Source organism: Trichechus manatus, unplaced genomic scaffold (assembly GCF_000243295.1).
Source record: "Trichechus manatus latirostris isolate Lorelei unplaced genomic scaffold, TriManLat1.0 scaffold00171, whole genome shotgun sequence".
Lineage (NCBI taxonomy): Eukaryota > Metazoa > Chordata > Mammalia > Sirenia > Trichechidae > Trichechus > Trichechus manatus.
In genome coordinates this window covers 1,769,925-1,785,544 of record NW_004444107.1, presented here as the reverse complement: position 1 = coordinate 1,785,544, position 15,620 = coordinate 1,769,925, and the positions used below count along the sequence as shown (strand labels likewise).

At 39.9% G+C, this 15,620-nt stretch overlaps 1 protein-coding gene across 1 annotated transcript; it reads left to right on the top strand.

Moving 5' to 3' along the window:
- Nucleotides 1–6,963: 6,963 nt before the first annotated feature.
- On the top strand, nucleotides 6,964–8,474 carry LOC101343643 (band 4.1-like protein 5). Its single transcript, XM_012558528.1, is given in 2 exon segments — nucleotides 6,964–8,437; nucleotides 8,440–8,474. Coding segments are annotated over 2 exon segments (1,509 nt in total).
- The last annotated feature ends 7,146 nt before the right edge of the window (nucleotides 8,475–15,620 follow it).

The window sequence follows — 15,620 nt, the reverse complement described above, 5'->3', positions numbered from 1 at the left end:
GATGAGACCAGTGGAGTATCTTAGATGGCCGCTCACAGGCTTTTAAGACCCCAGACACTACTCACCAAGGTAGAATGTAGAGCATTATCTTTATATGTAGTGTCATGCCAATTGCATCCACTAAAGTTTTATCACGAGATTGCAGCAATTTGGTCATATCTTCAGGCTTCACTTCTAAGTCTAGTTCCCTTGCTATTTCCACACCATCCATCTGCAGTTACTCCACTGAAGTCTTAAACCCCTCAAAGTCTTCCATGAGTGTTAGAATCAACTTCTTCCAAACTCCTGTTGATGTTGATATTTTGACCTTCTCCCATGAATCATGAATGTTCTTAATGGAATCTAGAATAGTGAATCCTTTCCAGAAAGTTTTCGATTTACTTTGCCCAGGTCCATCAGAGGAATCATTGTCTATGGCAGCTGTAGCTTTATAAAATGTATTTCTTAAATACAAATATTTGAAAGTCAAATTACTCCTTGATCCATGGGCTTCAGAATGCATGTTATGTTAGCAGGCGTGAAAGCAACATTAATCTCCTTGTACATCTCCATCTGAGCTCTCGGGTGACCAGGTGCATTGTCAATGAGCAGTGATATTTTGAAAGGAATCTTTTATTCTGAGTAGTAGTTCTCAACAGTGGGCTTAAAGTAGTCAGTAAACCATACTGTAAACAGATGAGCTGTCATCCAGGCTTTGCTCCATTTATAGAGCACAGGCAGAATAGATTTAGCCTAATTCATAAGGGCTCTTAGGATTTTTGGACTGGTAAATGAGCATTGGCTTCAACTTAAAATCACTAGCTGCATTAGCCCCTAACAAGAGAGTCAGCCTGTCCTTTGAAGCTAGGCATTGACTTCTCGTCTCTAGCTGTGAAAGTGTTAAATGGCGTCTTCTTCCATTATAAGGCTGTTTCATCTACATTGAAAATCTGCTGTTCAGTGTAGCCACCTTCACTGATTATCTTAGCTAGATCTTCTGGATAACTTTCTGTAGCTTCTACATCAGCACTTGCTGCTTCACCTTACACCTTTGTGTTATGGAGATGGCTTCTTTCCTTAAACCTCATGAACCAACCTCTGCTAGTTTCAAACTTTTCTTCTGCAGCGTCCTCACCTCTCTTAGCCTTCACAGAACTGAAGAGAGTTAGGGTCTTGCTCTGGATTAGGCTTTGGTTTAAGGGACTGTTTTGGCTGATTTGATCTTCTATCTAGACCACTAAAATTTTCTCCATATCAGCAATAGACTGTTTTGCTTTCTTACCATTTGTGTGTTCACTGGAGTATCACTTTTAATTTCCTTCAAGAACTTTCCCTTTGCATTCACAACTTGGCTAACTGTTTGGCGCATGAGGCCTAGCTTTCAGCCTATCTCAGCTTTCAACATGCCTTCTTCACTAAGCTTAATCATGTCCAACTTTTGATTTAAAGTGGGAGATGTGTGACCCTTCCTTTCACTTGTACGCTTAGAGGTCATTATAGAGTTATTAAATGACCTAATTTCAATATTGTCATGTCTCAGGGAACAGGGAGGCCACAGAAGAGGGAGAGAGACAGGAAAATATCTGGTCGGTGGAGCAGTCAGGACACACCATGTTTATCGATTAAGTTCACCATCTTATATGGGCACAGTTCACGGTGCCCAAAACATTTACAATGGTAACATTAAAGATCAATGATCACAGACAACCATAAAAGACATAATAACAATAATGAAAAAGTTTGAAATATTGAGAGAATTACCAAAATGTGACACAGAGACATGAAGTGTACACATGCTGTTGGAAAAGTGGTGCCAATAGACTTGTTCACTTCAGAGATGCCACAAACTTTCAATTTGTAAAAAACACATTATCTGCCAAAAGCAATAAAGAGAAGCACAATAAAGTGAGGTATGCCTGTAAATTATGAAGTAAACTCATCAAATAAAAGTGACACGAGAGAGGAGGAGGTGAAATTTTGAGCCAAGAAGAAGAGGTATGAAATAGTCGCTTAGGATGGTGGTAAGGTGAATAAAATAGGGAAATCTAATATGGTTGTCCAGTAGCTTTTAGGGCTCTATTCAGGTTAATGTCTGTGAATTGAAATTTATATAATTTGACATTGTTGTATTTTTGTTCTCTGACTACTTTTCACTTTATGGGTTCAGAGTACATGGAGTAATTGGATTTACTGAGAGTTACGCTTTTTGTCAAAAGAGTAGGCAAATTGACATGATGGCTAAAGAATTAAAGGTATATAAAAAGAAGTGACTGTAAGAATTATTAATGAGATTTCACCTGGGTAAAGATGGAAATAAGGATATCATGGAGGTAGGTAAGAGATAATGAAATGGTGGTATGATATCAATTTAAGTGCATTGTGTGCAGAAAGGACTGTGCATAATGGTTCTAGAAGGAGTGAAACCTGAGGATCAGAGAGTGAAACTGACCAAACAGAGATTATAGTAGAGTTTCAGCTACTTGTAATGATAAGGTCTAAGGTATTATCACGACAGCATGTTTCTGAATTATGGAGTAGGGCATGATTGTCGATTAGGAGCTCAAAGAATTGAGATACCAAGATGTTGAATAGTTCATTCACAAATGTATTTGAATTGAAGACAGGAAAAGTGTTGGAGAGAGTGACCACTAACCAGGAGATAATATCATGGAAATGAAGGATAGTTAGCTTTTAAAAGGTACAAGGAAGAGTTCTGGGAGGCAGGGAATGCTGAATGATGGGGAAATAATTAGCATGCGTTCTGGGAATTACAGTGTGAACAATTAGGAGGCACCGTAAGTCTGGAGTTTTTGTTATGACTGATATGAATAAGGAACAGGGGGAATAATGACTTTCATGGACTTAGAACAGAATGTGGTAGTAAGTTGGAGGGTTAGGGTATATGAAGGGATGGATATGTAGGTCTCCCTCTTGACTGCTACGAACGCAGACAAATAAAGCCAAGGTAGGTTAGTCCTCGAGTATGACCCTTAGTTCTGATTAATTTATGGGGAGGTAGGACTTATTCTAAGTGAGTGAAGTTCTTTATTGAACACTGCTAATGGAGGTGAGATTATCTGTGTGCCTATCTTCAAGCAAAAGCTCTCTACACCATTGCAAAATGTCAAATGTTTCCTAAAACACCAAAACCAATGATAAGCGTCAGAATAATTCACCTGAATTTCTGCTTCTTTTCTCAAAGGAAAATAAATACATGATGTCTTACATGTCTAATGGCTTGTTACAGAAGTCTTACCCTTATGTTGTGCTTATTGTGAGCCAGGGAAACATGTAAGCCCTTTATTTAAATTAACTTATTGCATCCTTATAGTAACCCTGAGATATAAATTCTAACTCTATATTCATTTATAGAAGCAGAAACTGAGAGATTAAAAAAAAAAAAACTTAATTATATTTCCCCAAATCACAAAGTCAGTGAATGACAGTATCTGGCCTCAAGAGTCTGCTCCAGAATGTATGCCCTAATCGCTGCCCTGCACATTGTGATGCACAAACTCATTTTTCCTGGGAGATATTTAAAAAAAAACAAAAACAAAACGAAAACACCATTCAACCCCAGGCCGGGTAGAACTGATTACTCCATTCCCTATACCTCCACTATATTCAGTTAGCACTTTGATTAAATCACTAGTCACGTTTTTGTTTCTTTATCTAAGTTCAGCCCCCCTCATGTTGCAGAAGGCAAGGACTGAGGCATAGGTCATGCCTGTTCTCACATATTCCATCCACTAGTCACATAATTTTTTTTCAAAAGGCCCAAGTGTTTGTATATTTGTTGATTTATTCATTGCTGATGTCATCCTATGCTTTTTGGAGCCCTTTTCAGCAGCAGGACTAGTTTTCGACTCCACTAAGTCTGGAGCCCTAGTGGTGCGGTGGCTAAAGAACTATATGGCTGCTAACCAAAAGGTCGGTACTTCAAATCCACTAGCTGCTTCCTGGAAACCCTATAGGGCAGCTCTACTCTGTCCAATAGGGTCACTATGAGTCGGAATCAACTGGACGGCAACAGGTTTGGTTCTTTTGGTTTATTCTAAGTCTTACATTGTGGCTGAACTAATATAGAAGGTCTGGTAGTATTGGGGAACTCTTTCTTCTTCACTAGTGGATGAAATACTTCTTTTTTTTTTAAATTTTATTTTACTCCTGGTGTATACTTGTTTGTTTGGGAAGGTTGGAGCTTTTGTTATGCGTGTGAATAAAATGTTTCAGATTTCCTAATTAAATCCATTCTGCTTGGCCAAGTTACATGACTTGACTTTTTTTCAATGTTTTGTTTTGTATTTCATCCCTTCAGTGGGTTTGCAGGTTTGTTGTTGTTTTATGTGTCTTTTGTTTTTGTTTTTCTTAGAACTGGACCAAGGCTGGGTAAGCAACTTGAGGGCTCTTCACTTAGACTGTGCTCTATGTGAAATGCACCTCATGGACTTGTGCCACGCACACATCCTGACTGGCCATTATCTGGACTGGATCTTGGATGAGTTTGAATAGATTCACTTGATTTATGATTCTGGCACCCATAAGATACAGGGGACTACAATGGTTGAGCAGTGCATGCTACCATCTCCAAATACATTTCTTAGATATGGAAGTCATGGGTATCAACTACATCATCTAAAGAACTTGAATTTTCCTTGTGTCTTAGGGATGTAAACACCTGGCCCATCTGGCCCATCCCTTATTAGTTTTGACACATCTGTGACAGTTAAAAACTAAGAAGTAAACATTTCTATAGAATTCAGAGAAAATGTTTCCATAGAATGAAAGTAGAAAACCCTTACCTTCTAAACATTTGGTCTTATCTACTTCCCAAAATATAAATTACCTAGTATCTTTCTCTCTGAGTAGCTAAATATTTTCTTTTCCTTCATTCTTCCTCTCTCTCTCTTTTACTCTTTTTTTTTATTGGATCAATTACTTTCAACTCTGATTTGTTCCATGAATTCCTTTCACAGACACATGCACACACATACAGAAACACACATCCTCTTTGGAATCTATAACTGCAAATGTCGTTAGTGCAATAGCTGAAAAAAGAGACAGCATTCAAAAACTGGTTACCATAGCGGCCACCATGGCTAGGTTATTTCTGTGTACCCTATTGGAGACACCTCAAGAATTCCTACAAGTCACATGATGAGTCAGCCAGGGAGAAAGTTCAGAAATTCAGAGAGATGGTCAGATTCTGTAATCACTCCACCCACAGATCATTTCTATGTATTTATTGTTCATACACAGAAAAAAGTAAATGGCTCCTTGAATTTTGTTGTTGGAGTTTTTAATCATTATCACAACAGTAGAATCCTTTCTTTCTGTTGGATTTAATTGTTCTGATTACTTTAAGAGTGAACAAAGTTTTTGAAATTAAAACTGTCTACAGAATTGGGAAGAATTTATTGTCCTGTACCGTAACTGTCAGCTGTAATTAGTGACTTTATATGGCCTTGAGAATATTTTTTCACTTTGGTGCCCATCATGGATAAAAAGACTCCAAGAAAATGTTAGAAGAGGAAATCTGGAAATAACCAGCAGCTGGTGCACAAACATGCTTTTCTTAATCAACTATAATCTATGATGCCAAGAATATAATAGAATTTGAAAAAAGTCAGGATTACAGAAACCTCATTGAGTTGAAATGCATGGGTGCCATAATATGTTAACACATTTTAATAGCTTGTGTAATATTATACCTTACCACATGCATAATAAAATATATGGGTAGATTAAAAAAATAATGATTAATCACAAAGTGTTTGTTGTGAATTATAGTGGTTTTTGGAGCTTCAACTATCTCATTAAAACTGTAAAGTGGTGGTGACAAAAGACCTGTAATTTCAGGGGGGATAATGATAATGTCAGAAGAGACCCTGACACTTGCTCTTGAAAGTCGAGTAGCTAAAGCAAAAGGAAGAAATGATGAAGAAAAAACTGGACAGAAGATTTCTAAGGGCGGCTTGAGAAGACAAAGGGAAGTATTACAATGACATGTGCAAAGAACTGGAGATAGAAAACCAAAAGGGAAGAACACGCTCAGCATTTCTCAAGCTGAAAGAACCGAACTAACAACTCAAGTCTCGAGTTGCAATACTGAAGGATTCTATGGGGAAAATATTTAAAGACACAGGAAGCATCAAAAAAAGATGGACGGAAAAAAAAATAGGGACAACACTAGGAGCCCTAATACATGGCATAAACACAATACGAACCATAAGTAACAATGCACAAGCACCAGAAGAGAGACTAGATAACTGGGAGCTCCTAAAAATCAAACACTTATGCTCATCAAAAGACTTCACCAAAAATATCATTAACCCGGGGAACCTCATAGCATCAAGAAAGCAGTGCCAGGAGCAGAGCGCATCCTTTGGACTGGGGTCCCTGTGCCGAGAAGCTCCTAGTCCAGCGGAACATTGATGAGAAAGCCAACAGAGAGAAAGCCTTCCCCTGGAGGTGATGCCCTGAATTTGGACTTTTAGTCTACTTTACTGTAAGGAAATAAATTTCTTTGTTAAAGCCATCCACTTGTGGTATTTCTGTTGTAGCAGCACTGGATAACTAAGATAGAATTTGGTACCAAGAGAGTGCTGCTCTAACAGATGTCTAAAATGTGGAAGCGGTTTTCAGACTGTGAATGGATAGCGGTGCGGTAGTGACAGAGGACCAGCAGCAGCAGAGAAATGGCAGTGGCAGAGAACCAACAGCAGCAGAACCAGGAGACCAGTGCCAGATGGCGCTGGAGCCAACCCACGGACCAAGAGAGCTGAGTGCCTGCGTGCACGAGGCTTTCTGGCAGAGTGGGGTGCCTCCGGGCACTTACTGGTGGAGCTCTTGAACTTTGGAACACTTGCCCAACCAGGGCAGATACGGGTGTGAGGCCCGAGGGCCTAGAGGCCACAGGAAAAAGAAGCTGAAGAGACAAGGAACACAAGAAGCCGAGCTGCCTCAGTCTCAAAAGTGACTAAAATGCTGAGCTGCTTCTGTCAAACCCTCGGGCGGCGGTCAGCGTGTAAGCATGCTGAGAAGGAGTGACTCCGAGAAGCTCAGCGAGCTGCCACACACATTCCTGCTGCTGGAGATGCTAAGTCCATCATCACGTGTCGGGTGTCCCTCCTGGATGGTACTGATGTTAGTGTGGACTTGCCGAAAAAAGCCAAAGGACAGGAGCTGTTTGATGAGATCATGTACCACCTGGACCTTATTGAAGGTGACTATTTTGGACTGAGATTTATGGATTCAGCACAAGTAGCACACTGGTTGGATGGTACAAAGAACATCAAAAAGCAGGTAAAAATTGGTTCACCCTATTGCCTGCATCTTTGAGTTAAGTTTTATTCCTCAGAACCAAATAATCTTCATGAAGAGCTAACGCGGTATTTATTTGTTCTTCAGTTAAAACAAGATATCCTCAGTGGAAAGTTAGAATGTCCTTTTGATACAGCAGTTCAGTTGGCAGCATATAACCTGCAAGCTGAACTTGGTGATTATGATCTTGCTGAGCGTAGTCCTGAACTTGTATCTGAGTTCAGGTTTGTGCCCATTCACACTGAAGAGCTGGAGCTGGCTATTTTTGAGAAATGGAAAGAATACAGAGGTCAGACACCAGCACAAGCTGAAACCAATTATCTGAATAAAGCCAAGTGGCTGGAAATGTATGGAGCTGATATGCATGTGGTCAAGGCTAGAGACGGGAATGACTATAGCTTGGGACTAACTCTAACAGGAGTCCTTGTTTTTGAAGGAGAGACCAAAATTGGCTTATTGTTTTGGCCCAAGATAACGAGATTGGATTTTAAGAATAAATTAACCCTGATGGTTGTAGAAGATGATGATCAGGGCAAAGAACAGGAACATACATTTGTCTTTAGACTGGAACACCCAAAAGCATGCAAACACTTATGGAAATGTGCTGTGGAACATCACGACTTCTTCCGCCTCTGAGGCCCTGTCCAAAAGAATTCTCATCGATCAGGATTCATTAGATTAGGATCATGATTTAGATATAGCGGGAAAACTGAGTATCAGACCACAAAAACCAATAAAGCAAGAAGATCAGCAACCTTTGAAAGAAGGCCCAGCAAACGATATTCTCGAAGAACTGTACAAATGAAAGCAAACACAGCAAAACCTGAAGAACTCCGTGTTCACAATAATGTTTCAACTCAGAATGATGGCTCCCAACAGGCGTGTGGTCTGAGACCTCCTCTGCCTGTGATGTCTCCCCTTCCCTGTGGTCCTGCACTGGCGGAGAAAGAGAATGTTCCTCGGAGTCCTGGGGTAGACCAGCACGACAGGAAATGGCTGTCTGTGGCCAGTGACTGCTGCCAACGTGGTGGACACCAGTGGAGCACAAAGGCCTGGCCCCCACCCCAGACTGCACATAGAAACTACACTGACTCTGTCCATGAGCACAGTGTGAAGAAGGCAGGAATCCACCACGATGCTTCCCTGGCCATTCAGCCATGATCGAGATATGAGCATCATGCAAGCTGATGGTGTCCATTTTCTAGTGTATAGAGGGAATTGATCACATCAGCAGAATTTGGGAGAAGCTGTTTTATGCTGAGTCACTATTTGTGTAGTACTGTTTGTAATTAATTTTTCTCTGAAAGGGAAAAGGACCTAAAGAAGCTACATGTCATCGGTGATAATGACAAAAGATTTTTTGTTGAGAAGAGTATTATATCATTGTAATTTTGGAAAGGTTTTTCATGATTTCAGCATGCTAACACGTTACTTAGAAGATGTCTTAGGAGAAGGTTGTGTCTGTGAAGAAGCCGCCCTTTATCACCTCATCCATGCCATGCCAAATAGAGGGACAGTCAAAGAAGCAGACAGACTAAAAGCACCCTCAGAAGGAAGTATGTCCAGGCACGGTGCAGCAGCCTCTGTGCCGTTTTTATAAAACTTACTCTCACACCCTATTCTTAGTCTTTCTAAAGTTGATCAGGCCTGAATTTCAGTTAAAATGTCAAAGATTTTGTAATTTTAATTTTAAAAATTTACTTTTTAATAAACACAAGTATTGTAAGTTGCCAGAAGGTCTAAAAATCACATTAATAATGTGTTTCATGTAGAGAGATAAATTTAATTACTATTGAATAGTTATTCAAAATGGACAATGTATTCCCTTTTTCTTTTCATTTTTCTCTTTTGTCTCGTGGACCTTGCCCAGGTTAGCAGCAGCCTGGTGATTTGGCTTTGTGCAGCCCTCACAATAAAATCTGAAGCCAGACGGCTCATCTTCAGACGCAGTGTCTATGTTTTCCTAGTTCTCGTCCTTCAGGAACTTCAGAGTGTGATTATCCGAGCTCTCTGGTTTGATTCATCCAGGCAAATTAGCTGCAAAAGGACATTTCGAATGTAATGGGGAAGTGATATAAAAAGTGCATTTTGGATGTAATGGGAAAGTGATATACTTAATTTTTAAAAATTTTTTCTGAAGTTAAAAAAATATATATATCATTAACCCTAAAAAAGACGCACCAAAATTTACAATAATACCACACCCGATTCCCCTGCTAACAATTAACCCCAAGCCTCCATAAATAGGAGAAGGTTTTGAAGAAAACCCAATAAAACCAACCACAAGAAGAACACTCATCACAAAAACTACATATATCATTATTCCTACATGGACTATAACCATGACCAATGACATGAAAAATCACTGTTGTTTTTCAACTATAAGCACTCCTAATGACCAACATCTGAAAATCACACCCACTAATTAAAATTCTCCACCACTTCTTCATTGATCTCCCCACCCCCTCAAACATTTCAGCATGATGAAATTTCGGTTCACTTCTTGGAGCATGCCTAATCATCCAAATCCTCATAGGGCTATTCCTAGCCATACATTATATATCAGATACACTAATTGCGTTCTCATCACTCACCGATATCTGCCAAGATGTAAACTATGGCTGAATCATCCGATACCTCTATGCCAACAGAGCATCAATATTTTTCATCTGCCTATATGCCCACATTGGACGCGGAATTTACTACAGCTCCTACCTATACCTAGAAAGCTGAAACATCAGAATCGTACTACTATTCACAGTCATAGCCACCACCTTCATAGGATATGTCCTCCCATGAGGACACATATTCTGAGGAGCAACCTTAATTACCAACCTTCTCTCAGCAATCCCCTACATTGGCACCGACTTAGTCGAATGAATCTCAGGAGGATTCTCGGTAGACAAAGCCACCCTTACCCGATTCTTCACCTTCCACTTTATCCTACCCTTTGTCTTAACTGCCCTAGTAGCAGTCCACCTCCTATTCCTCCATGAAATAGGATCAAACAACCCAACAGGACTCATCTCTGACTCAGACAAAATTCCATTCCACCCCTACTACTCATCAAAGACCTCCTAGGCTTCTTCTTCCTCATCTCATTCCTACTCCTACTAACCCTATTTTCCCCAGACATACTAGGAGATTCGGACAATTATACACCAGCCAACCCACTAAGCACCCCATCCCACATTAAGCCAGAATGATACTTCCTATCCGCATACGCCATCCTTCGATCTATCCCCAAAAAACTCGGAGGAGTCTTAGCCCTAGTCCTCTCTGTTCTAATCTTAGCACTACTCCCACTTCTCCACACATCCAAAAAACGAAGCCTAATATTTCAACCACTCAGCCAGTGTCTGTTCTGAATCCTAGTAGCTGACTTAATTACACTTACATGAATCGGCGGCCAACCAGTAGAACACCATACATCATTATTGGCCAACTAGCCTCAATCCTATACTTTCCCATCATCCTGATCTTTATGCCCATTGCAGGTTTAATTGAAAACAACCTCCTTAAATGAAGGTCCTCATAGTATAACTTATTACAATGGTCTTGTAAACCATAAATGTAGATTTATCTTCCAAGGACATTCAGGGAAGAAGCTATCTGCTCCACCGTCAACACCCAAAGCTGAAATTCGGCTTAAACTATTCCCTGCTTTAAACTTGCTATGTGCATCGTGCATTATGTATATCTCCCCATTAGTTGTACTATATATGCTTTTTCTTGCATACTCCATTCTATATATAATTGTGCATCACATTATATACCCCATGTGTATAAGCAAGTACTGTAGGATTCATGCTGTAGAACTTACCATGATCAATACCCATTACATTTACCATACCATGAATATTCTTATCTCAATTAGCTTCTTGACATTGCATAGTACATTAGGTCCTTTATTGTACAAAGCACGTCTCTGACATAGCTCTTGTCAACATGCTTATCACCTCCATTAACCAGTCCTTGGTCACCAAGGTTCGAGAAACCAGCAACCACTCAGGTTATGCCTCTTTTCTCGCTCTGGGTCCGTAACTTGTGGGGGTTTCTATCCTGAATCTATACCTGGCATCTGGTTCTTTCTTCAGGGCCATCTCACTTAAAATCGCCCACTCATTCCCCTTAAATAAGACATCTCGATGGACTAATGACCAATCAGCCCATGATCATAACATAACTGTGGTGCATTTGGTATTTTTAACTTTTGGGGATATTGTGACTCAGCTTTGGCCATCTGAGGCCTTAACACAGTCAAATAACTTGTAGCTGAGCTTAAATTGAATATTAAGCTCTGGCACAATTTCCCATAAGGTGTTATTCAGTCAATGCTCGAGGACGTAAAATTTACTAAACCCAAATTCCCAGCAAATGTGCATACGCACACGCACATGTACACGCGTACGCACATGCATACGTACGTTAACCATGGAATTATCTCACACAAACCCCCATACCCCACTTAATTACCCTTGACTAGATTTCTATAAGTATTTTTTTATCTTGTCAAACCCCAAAAGCAAGATATACTATAGATGAGAAAGGATACGGACAAACTACAAAAATTCGCTTACTAGTATTTTAATTAATTGAGACAACTCCTTTTTCCCCTAATACCAGTATGCCCCTTTAATTAATTTACTTTCTTTTTAAGAGCTACATCCCTAGATCTGAAATTCCTAAACCTTACAATTTGCTCTAAAGTAGCTCTTGAAGTGTCCCTATTAATGTAGCTTAAACCCAAAGCAAGGCGCTGAAGGTGCCTGGATGAGCCCCTCAGTGCCATAAACACAAAGGTTTGGTCCTGGCATTCTTACTAGTTTTTAGTAAGCTTATACATGCAAGTATCCACACACCAGTGAGAATGCCCTTTAAATTATGACTGATCAGAAGGAGCGGGTATGAAGCACACACTCATGTAGCTCATAACACCTTGTTCAGCCACACCCCCACGGGATACAACAGTAGTAAAAATTTAGCTATAAACGAAAGTTTGACTAAGCTATACTAATAGAGGGTGGTCAATTTCGTGCCAGCCACCGCGGTCATACGATTAACCCAAATTAATAAGTACCTGCATAAAGCGAGTTTAGGAGCAAAACAAAAAATAAAGTTAAATCGAGTCTAAGCTGTAAAAAGCCAAAGATTTGACAAAAATAACCTATGAAAGTGACTTTACTAGCTCTGAATACACGAAAGCTAAGACACAAACTGGGATTAGATGCCCCACTATGCTTAGCCCTAAACTTCAATAACTGCCAACAGTTATTCGTCAGAGAACTACTAGCAAAGGCTTAAAACTCAAAAGACTTGGCGGTGCTTTACATCCCCCTAGAGGAGCCTGTTCCCTAATCGAGAAACCCTGATAAACGTCACCACCACTTGCTAATTCAGTCTATATACTGCCATCTTCATCAAACCCTTAAAAGGTATAAAAGTAAGCTCAATAATAACCTTACAAAAGTTAGGTCAAGGTGTAGCCCATGTTGTGGTCTAAGATGGGCTACATTTTCTCTTCAAGAACATCACTAAACGGACGTCATTATGAAATGAATGACTGAAGGAGGATTTAGCAGTAAATTAAGAATAGAGAGCTTAATTGAATCAGGCCATGAAGCACACACACACCGCCCATCACCCTTCTCAAATATTTATAACTGCGCAACCATATTCAAACTTAACCAGATATGAAAGGAGATAAGTCATAACAAGGTAAACATACTGGAAAGTGTGCTTGGATCACTCAAAGTGTAGCTTAACTTAAGGCACCTGGCCTACACCCAGAAGATTTCATTTAACATTGACCACTTTGAACTAAACCTAGACCAACTTCCCTTAAACTCAACTATCACAATCAACTAAATTAAAACATTCAATTACCAGTAAAAGTATAGGAGATAGAAATTAAATCTAGGCGCTATAGAGACAGTACCACAAGGGAAAGATGAAAGACGAATTTATAATACAAAACAGCAAAGATTAACCCTTTTACCTTTTGCATAATGAATTAACTAGGATAATCTGACACAGCGAACTGTAGCCAGAAACCCTGAAACCGATGAGTTACCTGCAGGCAGTCTGAAGGACTAACTTGTCTATGTAGCAAAATAGTGAGAAGACCTACAGTTACAGGTGAAAAGCCAATCGAGCCTGGTGATAGCTGGTTGTCCAGAATAGAATTTCGGTTCTACCTAAAATTTACCCAAAGAAATATTAATCTGTCATGTAAAGTTTAGAGTTATTCAAAATAGGTACAGCTCTTTTGACACAGGATACAACCTTAACTAGAGAGTAAGCATATTCTATTTCATAGTTGGCCTAGAAGCAGCCATCAATTGAGAAAGTGTTAAAGCGCAACATCTTCAGATTTATAAATACCCCCAAAATCAGCCACCTCCTAGCTCTAATACTGGACTAATCTATTTTTAAATAGAAGAAATAATGTTAATATCAGTAACAAGAACTATTTCTCCCTGCGTATCAGAACAGATGCCCACTGATAGTTAACAATCTAATAAACCAACCTACCAATTAGTACCTTATTCCACTTATTGTTAACCCAACACAGGTATGCTCAAAGGGAAAGATTAAAGGAAGTAAAATAACTCAGCAAACACAGACCCCTCCTGTTTACCAAAAACATCACCTCTAGCATACTAAGTATTTGAGGCACTGCCTGCCCAGTGACACACGTTTAATGGCCGCGGTACTCTGACAGTGGAAAGGCAGCATAATCATTTGTTCCTTAATTAGGGACTTGTATGATTAGCCACACGAGGGTCTGTCTCTTTCTTCCAATCAGTGAAATTTACCTCCCTGTGAAGAGGCAGAGATACACCTATAAGACGAGAAGACCCTATGGAGCTTAAATTAATTAGTTCAACTATAAAACTTATACTCCCTCCCACCCCGGGCCTAACCTAATATTTTAGTGAACTAACAATTTTGGTTGGGGTGACCTCAGAGAATAAAAAAACCTCCTAACGATATTATAACCCAGACTTAACCAGTCAAAGTTTTTAAATCATTTATTGACCTAATTATTGATCAACGGAACAAGTTACCCTAGGGATAACAGCGCAATCCTATTTTAGAGTCCATATCGACAATAGTGTTTACGACCTCGATGTTGGATCAGGACATCCCAATGGTGCAGCAGGTATTGAAAGTTCGTTTGTTCAACGATTAAAGTCCTACGCGATCTGAGTTCAGACCAGAGTAATCCAGGTCAATTTCTTATCTATATGCCATTTCTCCCAGTACGAAGGATAAGAGAAATAAGGCCAACTCCTCTAGAGCACCTTAAACTTAATTTATGAATTAATCTCAATTTAAACAAGTCGACCAATCCTGCCCAAGACCAGGGCTTGTTAAGATGGCAGAGATCGGTAATTGCATAAAACTTAAGCCTTTATAACCTGAGGTTCAATTCCGCTTCTTAACAGTGTTCTTAATCAAACTATTTTCACAATTATACCGATTCTCCTAGCTGTGGCATTTCTAACGCCAATTGAACATAAAGTCCTAGGCTACATACAACTCCGCAAAGGCCCTAACGTCGTAGGACCTTATGGTCTTCTTCAACCCTTCACAGATGCAGTTAAACTTTTCATTAAAGAACCATTACAACCTTTGACCTCCTCAAAACTAATATTTACCATCGCCCCCATTCTAGCCCTAACCCTAGCCCTAACCATATGAATCCCACTTCCAATACCATACCCACTAATCAACATAAACTTAGGCACTATTCATCCTAGCAATCTCAAGTCTAGCCATCTACTCCATCCTATGATCAGGCTGAGCATCAAACTCCAAATATGCCCTAACTGGAAGCTTACAAGCAGTAGCCCAAACCATCTCCTACCAAGTTTCACTAGCGATTATCCTCCTACCAATTATAAATGGGTCGTTTACACTATCCACCCTAACCACCACCCAAGAACACTTATGACTAATCTTCCCACTCTGACCACTAGCTATGATATGATTTATCTCAACCCTAGCAGAAACCAGCCGTACCCCATTAGATCTAACTGAAGGAGAATCAGAACTCGTATCAGGCTTCAACGTAGAACATGCCACCGGACCAAGGTAGAATGTAGAGCATTGTCTTTATAAGCTGTGTCATGCCAATTGAGATAGATGTTCCCTGAGACATGGTCCCTACAGCCCTCCGCCCAGCAATTCAGTCCCTCTGGGAGTTTGGGTGGGTCTATGGGGCTTCCATGACCTTTCCTTGTACAAGTTGTGCTAGTTTCCCCTGTATTGTGTACTGTCTCACCCTTCACCCAAGATACCACTTATCTATT